Below are 16,989 nucleotides of genomic sequence, written 5' to 3'. Positions count from 1 at the left end.
CTCCGTCTAACCATTAGACAACCAGGTGTTGGGCAAAGCTGAAAATTGGACTCATCAGAGAAGATGACCTTACTCCAGTCCTCTACAGTCCAATCCTTATGGTCTTTTGCAAACCTCAGCCTGGCTCTTCTTTGCTTCTCATTGATGAAGGACTTTTTTCTAACTTTGCACGACTTCAGCCCTGGCCCTAGGAGCCTGTTTCGAACAGTCCTCACCGTGCACTTCACCCCAGCTGCCGTTTGCCATTCTTTTTGTAGGTCACTTGATGTCATCCTACGGTTGTTGAGTGACATTCGAATGAGTTGGCCGTCATCCCGGTCAGTAGAGAGTCGTTCTCGCCCTCTGCCGGTCTGTAGCTTTGTTGTCCCCAATGTCTGCTGCTTGACCTTGTTCTTATGAACCGCAGTCTTTGAAATTTTAAGGATGGAAGCAACCTGATGCTCACTGTATCCCTCTGCCAGTAAAGCCATAATTGAACCCTTCTTTTCCTCAATCAAAACTTTCCTTTTCAACTCTTTTGGCATGGTCAATAGTTATTTTTTGAGGTACTATTAGCACTGTTTTTGCCATCCAGCTGGTCCTATTGCAAGAGGATAGTGATGACCACAGCAGTGGTTTTTATACTTTTCCTCGTTAAATAAGATTTGGTTCAGGTGATCACCTAATCAGTACCTAATTCAGTAGAATGAGGTGTGCCTGTGTTGGAATTCAACAGACACTGGAATGGAAGTCATACATGTAGAGATGTTGATTTAAGAAAAATGTGCAGTGCTCTCTTAATTCTTTCCGCATATATATATATATATATATATATATATATATATATATATATATATATATATATATATATATATATATATATATATATATACAGTGGGGAAAAAAAGTATTTAGTCAGCCACCAATTGTGCAAGTTCTCCCACTTAAAAAGATGAGAGAGGCCTGTAATTTTCATCATAGGTACACGTCAACTATGACAGACAAAATGAGAAAAAATTATCCAGAAAATCACATTGTAGGATTTTTAATGAATTTATTGGCAAATGATGGTGGAAAATAAGTATTTGGTCAATAACAAAAGTTTCTCAATACTTTGTTATATACCCTTTGTTGGCAATGACACAGGTCAAACGTTTTCTGTAAGTCTTCACAAGGTTTTCACACACTGTTTCTGGTATTTTGGCCCATTCCTCCATGCAGATCTCCTCTAGAGCAGTGATGTTTTGGGGCTGTCGCTGGGCAACACAGACTTTCAACTCCCTCCAAAGATTTTCTATGGGGTTGAGATCTGGAGACTGGCTAGGCCACTCCAGGACCTTGAAATGCTTCTTACGAAGCCACTCCTTCGTTGCCCGGGCGGTGTGTTTGGGATCATTGTCATGCTGAAAGACCCAGCCACGTTTCATCTTCAATGCCCTTGCTGATGGAAGGAGGTTTTCACTCAAAATCTCACGATACATGGCCCCATTCATTCTTTCCTTTACACGGATCAGTCGTCCTGGTCCCTTTGCAGAAAAACAGCCCCAAAGCATGATGTTTCCACCCCCATGCTTCACAGTAGGTATGGTGTTCTTTGGATGCAACTCAGCATTCTTTGTCCTCCAAACATGACGAGTTGAGTTTTTACCAAAAAGTTATATTTTGGTTTCATCTGACCATATGACATTCTCCCAATCCTCTTCTGGATCATCCAAATGCACTTCAGACGGGCCTGGACATGTACTGGCTTAAGCAGGGGGACACGTCTTTCACTGCAGGATTTGAGTCCCTGGCGGCGTAGTGTGTTACTGATGGTAGGCTTTGTTACTTTGGTCCCAGCTCTCTGCAGGTCATTCACTAGGTCCCCCCGTGTGGTTCTGGGATTTTTGCTCACCGTTCTTGTGATCATTTTGACCCCACGGGGTGAGATCTTGCGTGGAGCCCCAGATCGAGGGAGATTATCAGTGGTCTTGTATGTCTTCCATTTCCTAATAATTGCTCCCACAGTTGATTTCTTCAAACCAAGCTGCTTACCTATTGCAGATTCAGTCTTCCCAGCCTGGTGCAGGTCTACAATTTTGTTTCTGGTGTCCTTTGACAGCTCTTTGGTCTTGGCCATTGTGGAGTTTGGAGTGTGACTGTTTGAGGTTGTGGACAGGTGTCTTTTATACTGATAACAAGTTCAAACAGGTGCCATTAATACAGGTAACGAGTGGAGGACAGAGGAGCCTCTTAAAGAAGAAGTTACAGGTCTGTGAGAGCCAAAAATCTTGCTTGTTTGTAAGTGACCAAATACTTATTTTCCACCATTATTTGCAAATAAATTCATAAAAAATCCTACGATGTGATTTTCTGGAATCTTTTTCCTCAATTTGTCTGTCATAGTTGACGTGTACCTATGATGAAAATTACAGGCATCTCTCATCTTTTTAAGTGGGAGAACTTGCACAATTGGTGGCTGACTAAATACTTTTTTTCCCCACTGTATATATATATATATATACACATACATACATACATACATACATACATACATACATACATACATACATACATACATACATACATACATACATACATACATACATACATACATACACACACACACATATATACACACACACACATACACACATACATACACACATACATACACACAAACAAAACCCCATAATGACAAGGTGAAAACAGGTTTTTAGCAATTTTAGCAAATTTATAAAAAATAGAAAACAGAAATACCTTATTTACATAAGTATTCACACCCTTTGCTATGAGACTCGAAACTGTACTCAGGTGCATTCTGTTTCCATTGATCATCCTTGAGATGGTTCTACAATTGGAGTCCACCTGTGGTAAATTCAATTGATTGGACATGATTTGGAAAGGCACACACCTACCTATATAAGGTCCCACAGTTGACAGTGCATGTCAGAGCAAAAACCAAGCCATGAGGTCGAATGAATTGTCCGTAGTGCTACGAGACAGGATTGTGTCGAGGCACAGATCTGGGTAAGGGTACAGTGGTTCTTATTTTTAAAGTTTCGAGCATATGCCGCAACCGTTTGTGGTAGATAGTGGCAAATTGCGTCATTCTGTCATTGCACCATACTATCACAAGGGGGAGTAGAACGCTGCGCTGTCGGTAGTCTAAACTGTGGCACAAATTGACTATCTCTTCGTAAATTAATGGAGGTGTGAATGTTTCAGTTCGAGAGTCTCTTCTCTGGCACTAGAGTACTGCATCAGGCAAAAAAATAAATTGCTGGGGGAGGTCCTGGAGTTGAGAGAGAACTTGGTTAAATACAATGGCACAATTACACTTGACATGGACTAACGATTTTAGAAAAATAGGCACGGTGGACTTATGGTTTCTCTCCCTCTAAAAAGTATTCTAAATAACAAATTGGCTTTATTTACCACAGTGTGAAAGGGTGATAGCCCCTCTATATAAAGTGAGTTGCTGATGTGAAGAAGAAACTGAATGAAAGGGAGTCCAGCGAGGATAGGGAGGGGGAAAAGGTTGCACACATTCACACCTCCATTAATTTACAAAAGGATAGTCTAATAGCTTGGCCAGGTGTGAAAAAAACCCCAATTTGTGCCACAGTTTAGACTACCGATAGACGCTGCGGTCAGTCAGAGTTAAGTCCTATTGTAAAGTGTAGCCTAATTGCCAAAAACCGGCAAACTTGCAATGTATTCGATACTTAAGTATTCTAAAGTTTTATGTTTAACTCAATATCACAGACCTGATTTGCCCTAATGAAAAATGCATCAACCCCTACAAATATAATGTATTCTTAACCCTGCATTATAATTGTATAAAAGCCCCTTAGATATTAATTAATCCTCTCAATTTAATTAGATCTAGAAGGACATTTTATTGATCTGCCAGTATTTTTATTTAGAGATTCCAGACCGTTTTCATTTGCAGGGATATTTGTGCGTTTTTGACTAAATGTAAGTCAGAACAAACACTTATTCCACTTTTATTATATTCCTGTTGCTATTGTTATATGTAAATACAAGAAATGTGTATGTAGAGGGGTAACTTCCTTCACCAGTTCTCTTACCGTTTTGTAAAATTGTGTGATTAGCCAACCAGTTGGTGTTACTGTAATGTTAATTCTCTTAAGAGAAAAATAGCACACCATAATTCCTCTCATTGTGTATAGAGATTTTAGTTGCACTTCCCCCCCCAGCTCCACGACCACGGGTAAAACCTTGCTGAGATGATTAATGTATTTGTTGCAACTTGACGAACTGCTCACCAGGCACAGCATGGGCCATCCGGACCGTTATGCGGTTCTGCTATTCCAAGGATGCGAAACCGAAGAGAGATACCACGAGTGGACACAGAATACCAACTGGGATGGATCCCGAGGCAAATGTGGCTTACCAGTGAACGTCTGAGTGTTCATCATTAATACTGTGTCTCAGAAGTTTCTGTCCATGAGTGATGCAACCGGAAAAAGCATTAAAGACAGAGTTAATGAGTACTTGAGGTCACCGAGAAAGTCTGGACATGGCATGCTCTCCCGTATGTAAGGAATTAGGCACTTTACTATGTAGGCTACAGTAAACATCTAATTGTCTTGTAGGTTTTTGTCAGACTGCACAGTAGCCTAATAAACATACATCTTAAAACATTTTATTTTTTAAAAATCAAATTCAATAATAGATTTGTACCAATGTAGATGCTGTGTTTGTATTTTTTTGTGAACTCAGCAAACAACATTTCCACTCCGAGAATGAGAATGGTAAATTACTGTAATTAATATATTAATTCAATACATTGGAATATAAGAAGCCATCCACCCATGATGGGCTATTAGCAGGACAATAGACTCTTGCCAAGAAGGAGATCAAGGAGGGTAGGAGAGGAGGGTAGGAGAAGCATTGTATTTAAAAAGACACTGCACAGTAGCCTAATAAACATATGCATTTTGAAATAATTGTTTAAAACATATATCAAATTCAATAACATATTTCTACCGCGGTAGATGCTGTGTGTTTGCTTAACGGCCAATATAAAAAAAACGGTCAAATGCATTCGTGAATTCAATCACTTTAGTTTATTAATTGTTTAATTATTCAAGTCTCCTTTCTCTTCTCTGTGCTGGAGTTATTTTAAGAATACAAAACAAGCCATCCATCCTTGATGGGCTATCAGCAGAACAATAGACTCTTGCCAAGTTTAGGGACTTTACATGTATTAATGGGTGCTTGCGAGGCCGGTCACTTCTCCCATCTCGTTGCATAGCCCACCACATGCACTGTTTTCTAACCACATCTGGATGGATCCATAACAAATTACTGTGGGAATAAATATCACTAAATGACAGAAATATTGGAATAAAGTAGGCTAATGAAGGTAACAAATTGTTGCTTACTGAAACACCCAAAGTCATCCAATTTTTTTGAAGCAATAGCCTACCCGCGTGTGGTCAACGATTTCAGCACCGTTTCGCGCTGCTCTGAGACAAGCATGGGGACTGGTCTTGATAAATCAATAACATTTATTTTTTCACTGAATCTCCGATTGGGTATTGGTTAGCCTACAATTAGGGTGTGGAAATGTTAGGATTATTTTGCTCTTCACTAGCAGTCGTTTAGTAGCCTAGGCCTACTCCTGACCGGTCACGTTGTACAGCGCCATATTTTCCTAACGGAAACCCTAAGGCCTACATAGGCTACTGTAAAATGCATGTTCCTTTTTCTTGGAATAGAAACACCATAATATTAAATCAATTTAATTAAGCTACATTTCTAACAGTATAAACAGCACAACAAATACTGTAAATGTTGACCAAAGAAATACTATAATAATTTCAAAACAAATTATAATAAATCCCATGTAGTCTGTTCTAACAAAAAAAAGTTACTCTTGAACAGCCAATATTAAAAACAGTCAAATGCATTCATGAATTCAATCGCTTTAGCCGACATGTTGCGGTTTATTCATTGTTTAATTATTCAAGGCGTCATTTGTTATTTCGTTTTATAACTAAAATGCTTCACTGTATTTAAAGACATGGCTGACCTGTATGCTTTATGTAGGCCTATAAAGTAGGCCTTTATGACAATAAGTAAGTTACGCTAAAACAGCTACAGTAAACAGGACTCTTAGGCCTACAGCTCCATGTCATTTAAATAACATAGCTTCTCAAAGATGCCCTCTGGTGGTCAAACTAACATTAAATACAATTAATGGCAACAATGGCTAACAGTTAAATAACGTGCCATAGAATTCTGCCACACCCCGCAAAGCTGTGCTGCAGTATGACACAACTTTTAAAAGAAGAACCACTGTACCAAAAAATGTCTGCAGCATTGAAGGTCCCCAAGAACACAGTGGCCTCCATCATTCTTAAATGGAAGAAGTTTGGAACCACCAAGACTCTTCCTTGAGCTGGCCGCCCGGCCAAACTGAGCAATCGGGAGAGAAGGGTCTTGGTCAGGGAGGTGACCAAAAACCCAATGATCAGTCTGAAAGTGCTCTAGAGTGCCTCTGTGGAGATGGGAGAACTTTCCAGAAGGACAACCATCTTTGCAGCCCTCCACCAATCAGGCCTTTATGGTAGAGTGGCCAGACAGAAACCACTCCTCAGTAAAAGCCACATGACCGTCCGCTTGGAGTTTGCCAAAAGGCATGGTCTGAAGGACTCTCAGACCATGAGAAACAAGATTCTCTGCTGATGAAATCAAGATTGAACTTGTTGGCCTGAATGCCAAGCGTCACGTCTGAAGGAAACCTGGCCCCATCCCTACGGTGAAGCATGGTGGTGTGGGGATGTTTTTCAGTGGCAGGGACTGGGAGACGAGTCAGGATCGAGGGAAAGATGAATGGAGCAAAGTACAGAGATCCTTGATGTAAACCTGCTCCAGAGTGCTCAGGACCTCAGACTGGGGCGAAGGTTCACCTTCCAACAGGACAACGACACTAAGCACACAGCAAAAACAACGCATGAGTGGCTTCGGGACAAGTCTCTGAATGTCCTTGAGTGGCCCAGCCAGAGCCCAGACTTGAACACGATCAAACATCTCTGGAGAGACCTGGAAATAGCTGTGGACCGACGCTCCCCATCCAACCTGACAGATTTTGAGAGAATCTGCAGAGAAGAATGGGAGAAAATCCCCAAATACAGGTGTGCCAAACTTGTAGCATCATACCCAAGAAGACTCGAGGCTGTAATCGCTGCCAAAGGTGTTTCAACAAAGTACTGAGTAAAGGGTCTGAATACTTATGTAAATGTAATATTTCGTTTATTTTTTATTTTTATTATCAGCAGAAATTTCTACAAACCAGTTTTTGCTTTGTCATTATGAGGTATGGTGTGTAGATGAGGAAATAAAACAATTTAAACAATTTTAGAATAAGGCTGTAACCTAACAAAATGTGGAAAAAGTCAAGGGGTCTGAATATTTTCCAAAGCCACTGTATATATACAGTGGGGGAAAAAAAGTATTTAGTCAGCCACCAATTGTGCAAGTTCTCCCACTTAAAAAGATGAGAGAGGCATGTAATTTTCATCATAGGTACACGTCAACTATGACAGACAAAATGAGAAGAAAAAAAATTCAGAAAATCACATTGTAGGATTTTTAATGAATTTATTTGCAAATTATGGTGGAAAATAAGTATTTGGTCAATAACAAAAGTTTCTCAATACTTTGTTATATACCCTTTGTTGGCAATGACACAGGTCAAACGTTTTCTGTAAGTCTTCACAAGGTTTTCACACACTGTTGCTGGTATTTTAGCCCATTCCTCCATGCAGATCTCCTTTAGAGCAGTGATGTTTTGGGGCTGTCGCTGGGCAACACTGACTTTCAACTCCCTCCAAAGATTTTCTATAGGGTTGAGATATGGAGACTGGCTATGCTTCTTATGAAGCCACTCCTTCGTTGCCCGGGCGGTGTGTTTGGGATCATTGTCATGCTGAAAGACCCAGCCACATTTCATCTTCAATGCCCTTGCTGATGGAAGGAGGTTTTCACTCAAAATCTCACGACACATGGCCCCATTCATTCTTTCCTTTAAACAGATCAGTCGTCCTGGTCCCTTTGCAGAAAAACAGCCCCAAAGCATGATGTTTCCACCCCCATGCTTCACAGTAGGTATGGTGTTCTTTGGATGCAACTCGGCATTCTTTGTCCTCCAAACACGACGAGTTGAGTTTTTACCAAAAAGTTCTATTTTGGTTTCATCTGACCATATGACATTCTCCCAATCCTCTTCTGGATCATCCAAATGCACTCTAGCAAACTTCAGACGGACCTGGACATGTACTGGCTTAAGCAGGGGGACACGTCTGGCACTGCAGGATTTGTGTCCCTGGCAGTGTAGTGTGTTACTGATGGTAGGCTTTGTTACTTGGTCCCAGCTCTCTGCAGGTCATTCACTAGGTCCCCCCGTGTGGTTCTGGGATTTTTGCTCACCGTTCTTGTGATCATTTTGACCCCACGGGGTGAGCTCTTGCGTGGAGCCCCAGATCGAGGGAGATTATCAGTGGTCTTGTATGTCTTCCATTTCCTAATAATTGCTCCCACAGTTGATTTCTTCAAACCAAGCTGCTTAACTATTGCAGATTCAGTCTTCCCAGCCTGGTGCAGGTCTATAATTTTGTTTCTGGTGTCCTTTGACAGCTCTTTGGTCTTGGCCATAGTGGAGTTTGGAGTGTGACTGTGAGGTTGTGGACAGGTGTCTTTTATACTGATAACAAGTTCAAACAGGTGCCATTAATACAGGTAACGAGTGGAGGACAGAGGAGCCTCTTAAAGAAGAAGTTACAGGTCTGTGAGAGCCAGAAATCTTGCTTGTTTGTAGGTGAACAAATACTTATTTTCCACCATAATTAGCAAATAAATTCATTAAAAATCCTACAATGTTATTTTCTGGAATTTTTTTTCTCTATTTGTCTGTCATAGTTGACGTGTACCTATGATGAAAATTACATGCCTCTCTCATTTTTTTAAGTGGGAGAACTTGCACAATTGGTGGCTGACTAAATACTTTTTTTCCCCACTGTAAATGTATTTAAAAATATATATATATACTTTGAAAATGTGGAGCAGGTAGAAGGAAATAAAATCCCTTTTTAGATTACATTTTTAACGCAACAAAATGTGAAAACTTTCACTAGCGACTGTACATAAAATGAATGAATATTAGGCCAATAATTCAAGATATTGTGCTGAAAAGTCAAGATAAAAAGTGCCAAAAAATATTCAAGACATTGTGCCGAAAATGCAAGATATTGTTCAAAAACAAAATCAGGATATTGTGCCAAAAGAATAAGATGAACAGCTAGCAACTAAGCCACCGTCATGTACACAACTTAACACATGCAGTATTACTCTAGTATCCATTCATTGGCATTCAAACGGTCTGTGGGTGGTACAGCGAAATCAGAGAATCTGCCCAACGAATGGAGTTGGCAACCCTTGGACAGTGAACACATTAGATGGGCAGTATTGGGCAATGACAAGCAGTTAGTCACGCATACTACAATGCCAAGTTCGTTGCGCATAGCAAAAGCAGTGCACTTTATAGGGAATAGAGTGCTATTTGAAACAACACCTTCTTGGTCTACGTGTGTCTCTCTCTCTGCTTTTCAGCTTCAGGGGTAAATCGCACCAAATTCAATGCAATTTCTGTCATTATATTCACTGTATTGATTCAGTGCTGCCACACTTTTTTTTGCAAATTCCCGTAATCTAATTTTAGTCCTCAATAAATATGTATTACTTTCCACAAGGCATTTCGCAACACATTAAATCATAGGAGAGAAATGGCTTAGAATGACTATAGGGGAACCTTTAAAAAACCCAGAGTCTCAAAGCGACTTTCGAAATAGAAGTATGTATGTATCTTAATGATTACACAACACAGTGGGGTCAAAGTCGGGGTCGAATTGCAGTGGGGTTGCCACATCATTTTTTCCATAAAAAAAAAAAAGATTACTGGATGTGGCAATATACCATTGTTTTTAGAAAGATAATTTGAAAAAAAATATTTATATTGAGTGAATGTATTTATTGGTTCTCTTAATTTTGATAAGACAGATGAAATTGTAATGAATTGAAGGTTATTTGTTGATGTAACATTTTTGAAATACACAATATGCTTACTGTAAATGAAAATAATTCTTATTTGACGGAGACAGTTGATTAGTTTATTGGGGTAGGGGTTGTTTGAAGGTCAATGGTCACTCACCCGTAGCGATGGCGGACCACGTCTCGGCTCAGTCGCTCCGCCAGGTAGGCCCCGATCCTGTCCAACTTCTCCGGGGCTGAAACCGCGTAGAAGGTGAGCTTCTCCATGTCTGACTTGGACAGGCCATCCTGAAAGAGTAGTACACAAGGGTTACAGAAGCACCAAACGTAAGAACATTGTCAGAAACTGAGGTAAATAGAGGTATTATTGTTTTACGGTGTGCCATAATGAACATAACACACTTGTTCAGTCCCCCGCATGGATTTCAAAGGAATGGAATAGTGTAAGATATAGGGTGGAAACTCCCTCTAGCTTAAGCTTACACCAATTGAAATCCATGAGTGGAGTGAACACATCAGGGAGAAGGGTGGAGAATCGTAATTCAGCTAAGTAGTCATACCATAAGGGTGGGTGGGCAAGTCATTTTCAGGGTAGGCAGTTCGAATAGCAGATTCTGCCATCTTTAAAATAATTCTAGCCCAATCAGGACTTGAATTGGACAGTGAATTGAAAATTCCCTTTCAGTTCATGAGAAATGTCTAATTCAACACCTCAGCGACACTGAAAATGCCCTCAGTAACAATTCAAATTGTAATTCACATACATCAACCAAATGTGTGGGCGGTGGGAGTTATAGAGTGTCATACTTGAATTGAAATCATATCATATACTGTAAGTCGCTTTGGATAAAAGCTTCTGCTAAATGGCATATTATTATTATTATTATTATATAGTCCCTACCTCTGGCTAACTTTGGGTCAGATGGGGCATGGGAGAGAAGAGAGAGTTGAAGTATAAATCAAGGTTCAGAGGTAAATCAAGGAGGTTAAGGGGTTAAGACAAGTTAACCGCTGGAACATGCGTGTTCACATGGATGACTGTCTCTGATGTAGAGGGAGGGCCTTCATTAAACTTGTGATCTCCTGACGCTCTGGTTGCGTCCCAAAGAACACCATATTCCCAATATAGTGCACTTATTTTGACAAGGGTACATAGGGCTCTGCTCAAAAAAGTGCACTATAAAGGGAATAGAGTACCATTTGGGATACATCCTCTATGGCAAATCACAGGCACTGTCTTCTTGCTTTCTCCCTATCAGTATGTATTCTCCACTGCACACATACTGTGTGTGCGCGCTTGTTTGGATGATGTCCTCCAAGCCCATTACAATGATAACATGTGATATTGAAATAAAAATACATCATAAATAAAGTATTATATTATACAACACATACAATATTGGACCGTAGACACTAATGTACACTATGCATAGAGTTGCAAAACGACCGATAATTTACCAACGTTACTGGAAATTTCCATACTTTTTGTAATAAACTGGTAATTTTCTGCAATCTATGGAAACTTTGGTATTTTATACTTGATTTATCTGTGTCCATATTTCCATGATTTTCTAGTGGATAGACCATATGGTTCAAGAGAAGATAGCCTAATAAAAACATTTAAGCATCTAAATCAACAGTAAATAAACTCTACAACCCTTCCAACAATTGACTTTATTAAACAACTGTCACCAGTTTGTCCCCAAAACATTTAAAACAAAGACATATTGGCATAATAAAATAAAGAAAGGGTGTAAAACATAAGAATATTCCACGCTGAAACCCTCAAATTAAAACACCAATGGTATTCACTTAGTTGACAGGTTATACACTGCTCAAAAAAATTAAGGGAACACTTAAACAACACATCCTAGATCTGAATGAATGAAATAATCTTATTAAATACTTTTTTCTTTACATAGTTGAATGTGCTGACAACAAAATCACACAAAAATGATCAATGGAAATCAAATGTATCAACCCATGGAGGTCTGGATTTGGAGTCACCCTCAAAATTAAAGTGGAAAACCACACTACAGGCTGATCCAACTGTGATGTAATGTCCTTAAAACAAGTCAAAATGAGGCTCAGTAGTGTGTGTGGCCTCCACGTGCCTGTATGACCTCCCTATCCCTATGACGCCTGGGCATGCTCCTGATGAGGTGGCGGATGGTCTCCTGAGGGATCTCCTCCCAGACCTGGACTAAAGCATCCGCCAACTCCTGGACAGTCTGTGGTGCAACGTGGCGTTGGTGGATGGAGTGAGACATGATGTCCCAGATGTGCTCAATTGGATTCAGGTCTGGGGAACGGGCGGGCCAGTCCATAGCATCAATGCCTTCCTCTTGCAGGAACTGCTGACACACTCCAGCCACATGAGGTCTAGCATTGTCTTGCATTAGGAAGAACCCAGGGCCAACCGCACCAGCATATGGTCTCACAAGGGGTCTGAGGATCTCATCTCGGTACCTAATGGCAGTCAGGCTACCTCTGGCGAGCACATGGAGGGCTGTGCGGCCCCCCAAAGAAATGCCACCCCACACCATAACTGACCCACCAACAAACCGGTCATGCTGGAGGATGTTGCAGGCAGCAGAACGTTCTCCACGGTGTCTCCAGACTCTGTCACGTCTGTTACATGTGATCAGTGTGAACCTGCTTTCATCTGTGAAGAGCACAGGGCGCCAGTGGCGAATTTGCCAATCTTGGTGTTCTCTGCCAAATGTCCTGCACGGTGTTGGGCTGTAAGCACAACCCCCACCTGTGGACGTCGGGCCCTCATACCACCCTCATGGAGTCTGTTTGACCGTTTGAGCAGACACATGCACATTTGTGGCCTGCTGGAGGTCATTTTGCAGGGCTCTGGCAGTGCTCCTCCTGCTCCTCCTTGCACAAAGGCGGCGGTAGCGGTCCTGCTGCTGGGTTGTTGCCCTCCTACGGCCTCCTCCACGTCTCCTGATGTACTGGCCTGTCTCCTGGTAGCGCCTCCATGCTCTGGACACTACACTGACAGACACAGCAAACCTTCTTGCCACAGCTCGCATTGATTTGCCATCCTGGATAAGCTGCACTACCTGAGCCACTTGTGTGGGTTGTAGACTCCGTCTCATGCTACCACTAGAGTGAAAGCACCACCAGCATTCAAAAGTGACCAAAACATCAGCCAGGAAGCATAGGAACTGAGAAGTGGTCTGTGGTCACCACCTGCAGAACCACTTCTTTATTGTGGGTGTCTTGCTAATTGCCTATAATTTCCACCTGTTGTCTATTCCATTTGCACAACAGCATGTGACATTTATTATCAATCAGTGTTGCTTCCTAAGTGGACAGTTTGATTTCACAGAAGTGTGATCGACTTGGAGTTACATGTGTTGTTTAAGTGTTCCCTTTATTTTTTTGAGCAGTGTATATTTATTACAGCTTTGTCATTCTATTTTTCATATTCAAACATTTTATTATTTTACATGTTATGAATGTTACCTAAAATCCTTTAAAGTTTCCAACAATATGGTAGTTTACTAGTCAATTTAGACATTTACCAGTAACATTCTCTCCCTCTGCAACCCTAACTATGCACATACTTCACTATATAGTGTTGGGAACTAACTTCTAAACTAACTTCTAAACGAACTATCCTTATTCATGTTACCATATTTGAACTGATAGTATTGGACATCTACTGAGTGAGAAAGGGGAATGCAGAAAGTTGACATTTTGTCAGAACATGTTTTTGTTAAATCTCATGTATTGTATAGAGGGGAGGACGACAACGGTCTGGTTCCAGTCAACAGATAAGGTAGGACAGCCGTGAGTTAGGGAGGAGGGAGGAATTTGGGCAGAGGTCAGGTCAGAAGAAGTGAGAAAGAACAGGCATCACTAAAGTCCTGTCTAGCAGAGATGTATTGGCTGTCCAGATGTTCAAGGAGGAGATTCAGCATAGGAGGAAGGTATAAATATATGTGCTTGTGTAAACATGTCTGTCTTTTCAGCTGTGTGACCGAGTGGGTGAATAAACTTATTAAATTATTTGTGTGTAGTAGCAATAAAGAGAGATTGTTTTATGCCCTATTGGGGCGGGGAAACGTGACAGATTAGGTGAATTGACAGACAACAGTATCATCCAGCACCAAAAGGTGTATGGAGTAGTAACCAAATGATTGATAGCCTAAGCTGTTACTACTTAACGCCGTTGGGGGGTGACACCGAGTCAATAATAACTAATATGGCTTGTAGAGGCCAGGAGACTCCCGGAGTGGGAGGGGTAGAAGGGGAAAATGTTACCAAACCATTAGAAGCACTAAAAAAGGCATATGAACAGCACCAAGAACCAAATAAATGGTGGGGAAAATTAGCCAAATTGGACTAAATTGGTACACATTACTCCGTAGATGGAAAGTTTAAAACCAGCCAAGAATGTATGGATGCAATCGTAGTGTGGAACACTGAAATCAGAGAACGGTCCAGACCACAATACACAGGCATCCTAACCACGGCATTTTATCAGCAACGGATAAAACTGGAAAAATAGAAAAACAGAGACCTGTGAGGTAAAATGGAGCAGGCAGTAGACAATGAGGCGACGAATAAAAAAAACTAGGCATATCCGAAGGGCATGCACATAGATTAGATGAACAGAAGCAGGAATTGGCTATTGCGCTACAAAAGAGTCAAAACCTAAACCAGGAATTAGAGGCAGCCCTTGAGGACAGACAAAAACAAATTAAACTTAGGGTTGCGCTTCAACAGTATCAAAACACATGTGGAGGAGTATATGCAATTGCCACTCCTCCGCCTTTCACCCCATGCTATAAGGTGAAACAGGTCACATCTGGTGGGGCAGCATTATACCCCTCTCTTAAAGAGGAAAAAGAGCATTATGGGTTGCGAGAGGCAGAGGACAGGGACATTAAGAGTCCCGATATAGTAGTCCCGGACTAGATAGTGGATCAGCATGATCAAGGTAATCATAGAGATGTGCGCCCAGTACAAACACACGCAACCCCGGTTACATATTATCGGGGACAAATAGTACTAGGGGAGGACAACCCTATTCCTGATGACGCGCATCCCCAAGTACGGATCCAAATTCAGCATCACCATCAGCCACTGAGCATTGGGGTTCCATGCGGGTGATTACGATCATATTGTACGCACGCTTTTGCCAAGGGCCATGTTGCTAACACTCGCACAGGGATATCGAACTTCAGCTTGGTCCTCCGGACGCAAAGCATGTGACCCAGCGACAGCAAATGACGAAATTGAGGGATTCTTAACTACAGTTGGGAATATATTGTTTAGACCGGATGCAAGTAAAAATTAGTAACTGTACTCAGGGTCCGAAAGAAGGAATACGCAATCATGTGGATCGGATGGATGATGCGTTACGTATTAATCTGACAATGGGGGATTGATCAAAATGCAGGAATTTGTACAGTGGGGAAAAAAAGTATTTAGTCAGCCACCAATTGTGCAAGTTCTCCCACTTAAAAAGATGAGAGAGGCATGGAATTTTCATCATAGGTACACGTCAACTATGACAGACAAAATGAGAAAAAATAATCCAGAAAATCACATTGTAGGATTTTTAATGAATTTATTTGCAAATTATGGTGGAAAATAAGTATTTGGTCAATAACAAAAGTTTCTCAATACTTTGTTATATACCCTTTGTTGGCAATGACACAGGGCAAACGTTTTCTGTAAGTCTTCACAATGTTTTCACACACTGTTGCTGGTATTTTGGCCCATTCCTCCATGCAGATCTCATCTAGAGCAGTGATGTTTTGGGGCTGTCGCTGGGCAACACAGACTTTCAACTCCCTCCAAAGATTTTCTATGGGGTTGAGATCTGGAGACTGGCTAGGCCACTCCAGGACCTTGAAATGCTTCTTACGAAGCCACTCCTTCGTTGCCCGGGCGGTGTGTTTGGGATCATTGTCATGCTGCAAGACCCAGCCACGTTTCATCTTCAATGCCCTTGCTGATGGAAGGAGGTTTTCACTCAAAATCTCACGATACATGGCCCCATTCATTCTTTCCTTTACACGGATCAGTCGTCCTGGTCCCTTTGCAGAAAAACAGCCCCAAAGCATGATGTTTCCACCCCCATGCTTCACAGTAGGTATGGTGTTCTTTGGATTCAACTCAGCATTCTTTGTCCTCCAAACACGACGAGTTGAGTTTTTACCAAAAAGTTATATTTTGGTTTCATCTGACCATATGACATTCTCCCAATCCTCTTCTGGATCATCCAAATGCACTCTAGCAAACTTCAGACGGGCCTGGACATGTACTGGCTTAAGCAGGGGGACACGTCTGGCACTGCAGGATTTGAGTCCCTGGCGGCGTAGTGTGTTACTGATGGTAGGCTTTGTTACTTTGGTCCCAACTCTCTGCAGGTCATTCACTAGGTCCCCCTGTGTGGTTCTGGGATTTTTGCTCACCGTTCTTCTGATAATTTTGACCCCACGGGGTGAGATCTTGCGTGGAGCCCCAGATCGAGGGAGATTATCAGTGGTCTTGTATGTCTTCCATTTCCTAATAATTGCTCCCACAGTTGATTTCTTCAAACCAAGCTGCTTACCTATTGCAGATTCAGTCTTCCCAGCCTGGTGCAGGTCTACAATTTTGTTTCTGGTGTCCTTTGACAGCTCTTTGGTCTTGGCCATAGTGGAGTTTGGTGTGTGACTGTTTGAGGTTGTGGACAGTTGTCTTTTATACTGATAACAAGTTCAAACAGGTGCCATTAATACAGGTAACGAGTGGAGGACAGAGGAGCCTCTTAAAGAAGAAGTTACAGGTCTGTGAGAGCCAGAAATCTTGCTTGTTTGTAGGTGACCAAATACTTATTTTCCACCATAATTTGCAAATAAATTCAATAAAAATCCTACAATGTGATTTTCTGGATTTTTTTTCCTCAATTTGTCTGTCATAGTTGACGTGTACCTATGA

General features: G+C 41.3%; 1 protein-coding gene across 2 annotated transcripts in view; it reads right to left on the bottom strand.

Moving 5' to 3' along the window:
• The window catches only part of efr3a (EFR3 homolog A), a 289,375-nt gene that overhangs the window by 184,065 nt on the left and 88,321 nt on the right, over positions 1-16,989 (bottom strand). For both annotated transcript variants that reach the window (XM_084139708.1, XM_084139709.1), the window contains exon 4: positions 10,199-10,326. In XM_084139708.1, the coding sequence (XP_083995834.1) occupies positions 10,199-10,326 (128 nt within the window). The remainder of the gene's footprint in view (positions 1-10,198; positions 10,327-16,989) is intronic.

The sequence above is a fragment of the Coregonus lavaretus genome (genome assembly GCF_964263955.1).
Source record: "Coregonus lavaretus genome assembly, chromosome: 23".
Taxonomy (NCBI): domain Eukaryota; kingdom Metazoa; phylum Chordata; class Actinopteri; order Salmoniformes; family Salmonidae; genus Coregonus; species Coregonus lavaretus.
Note: the sequence above shows the minus strand (reverse complement) of the source record. Positions and strands in the feature narration are given on the sequence as shown.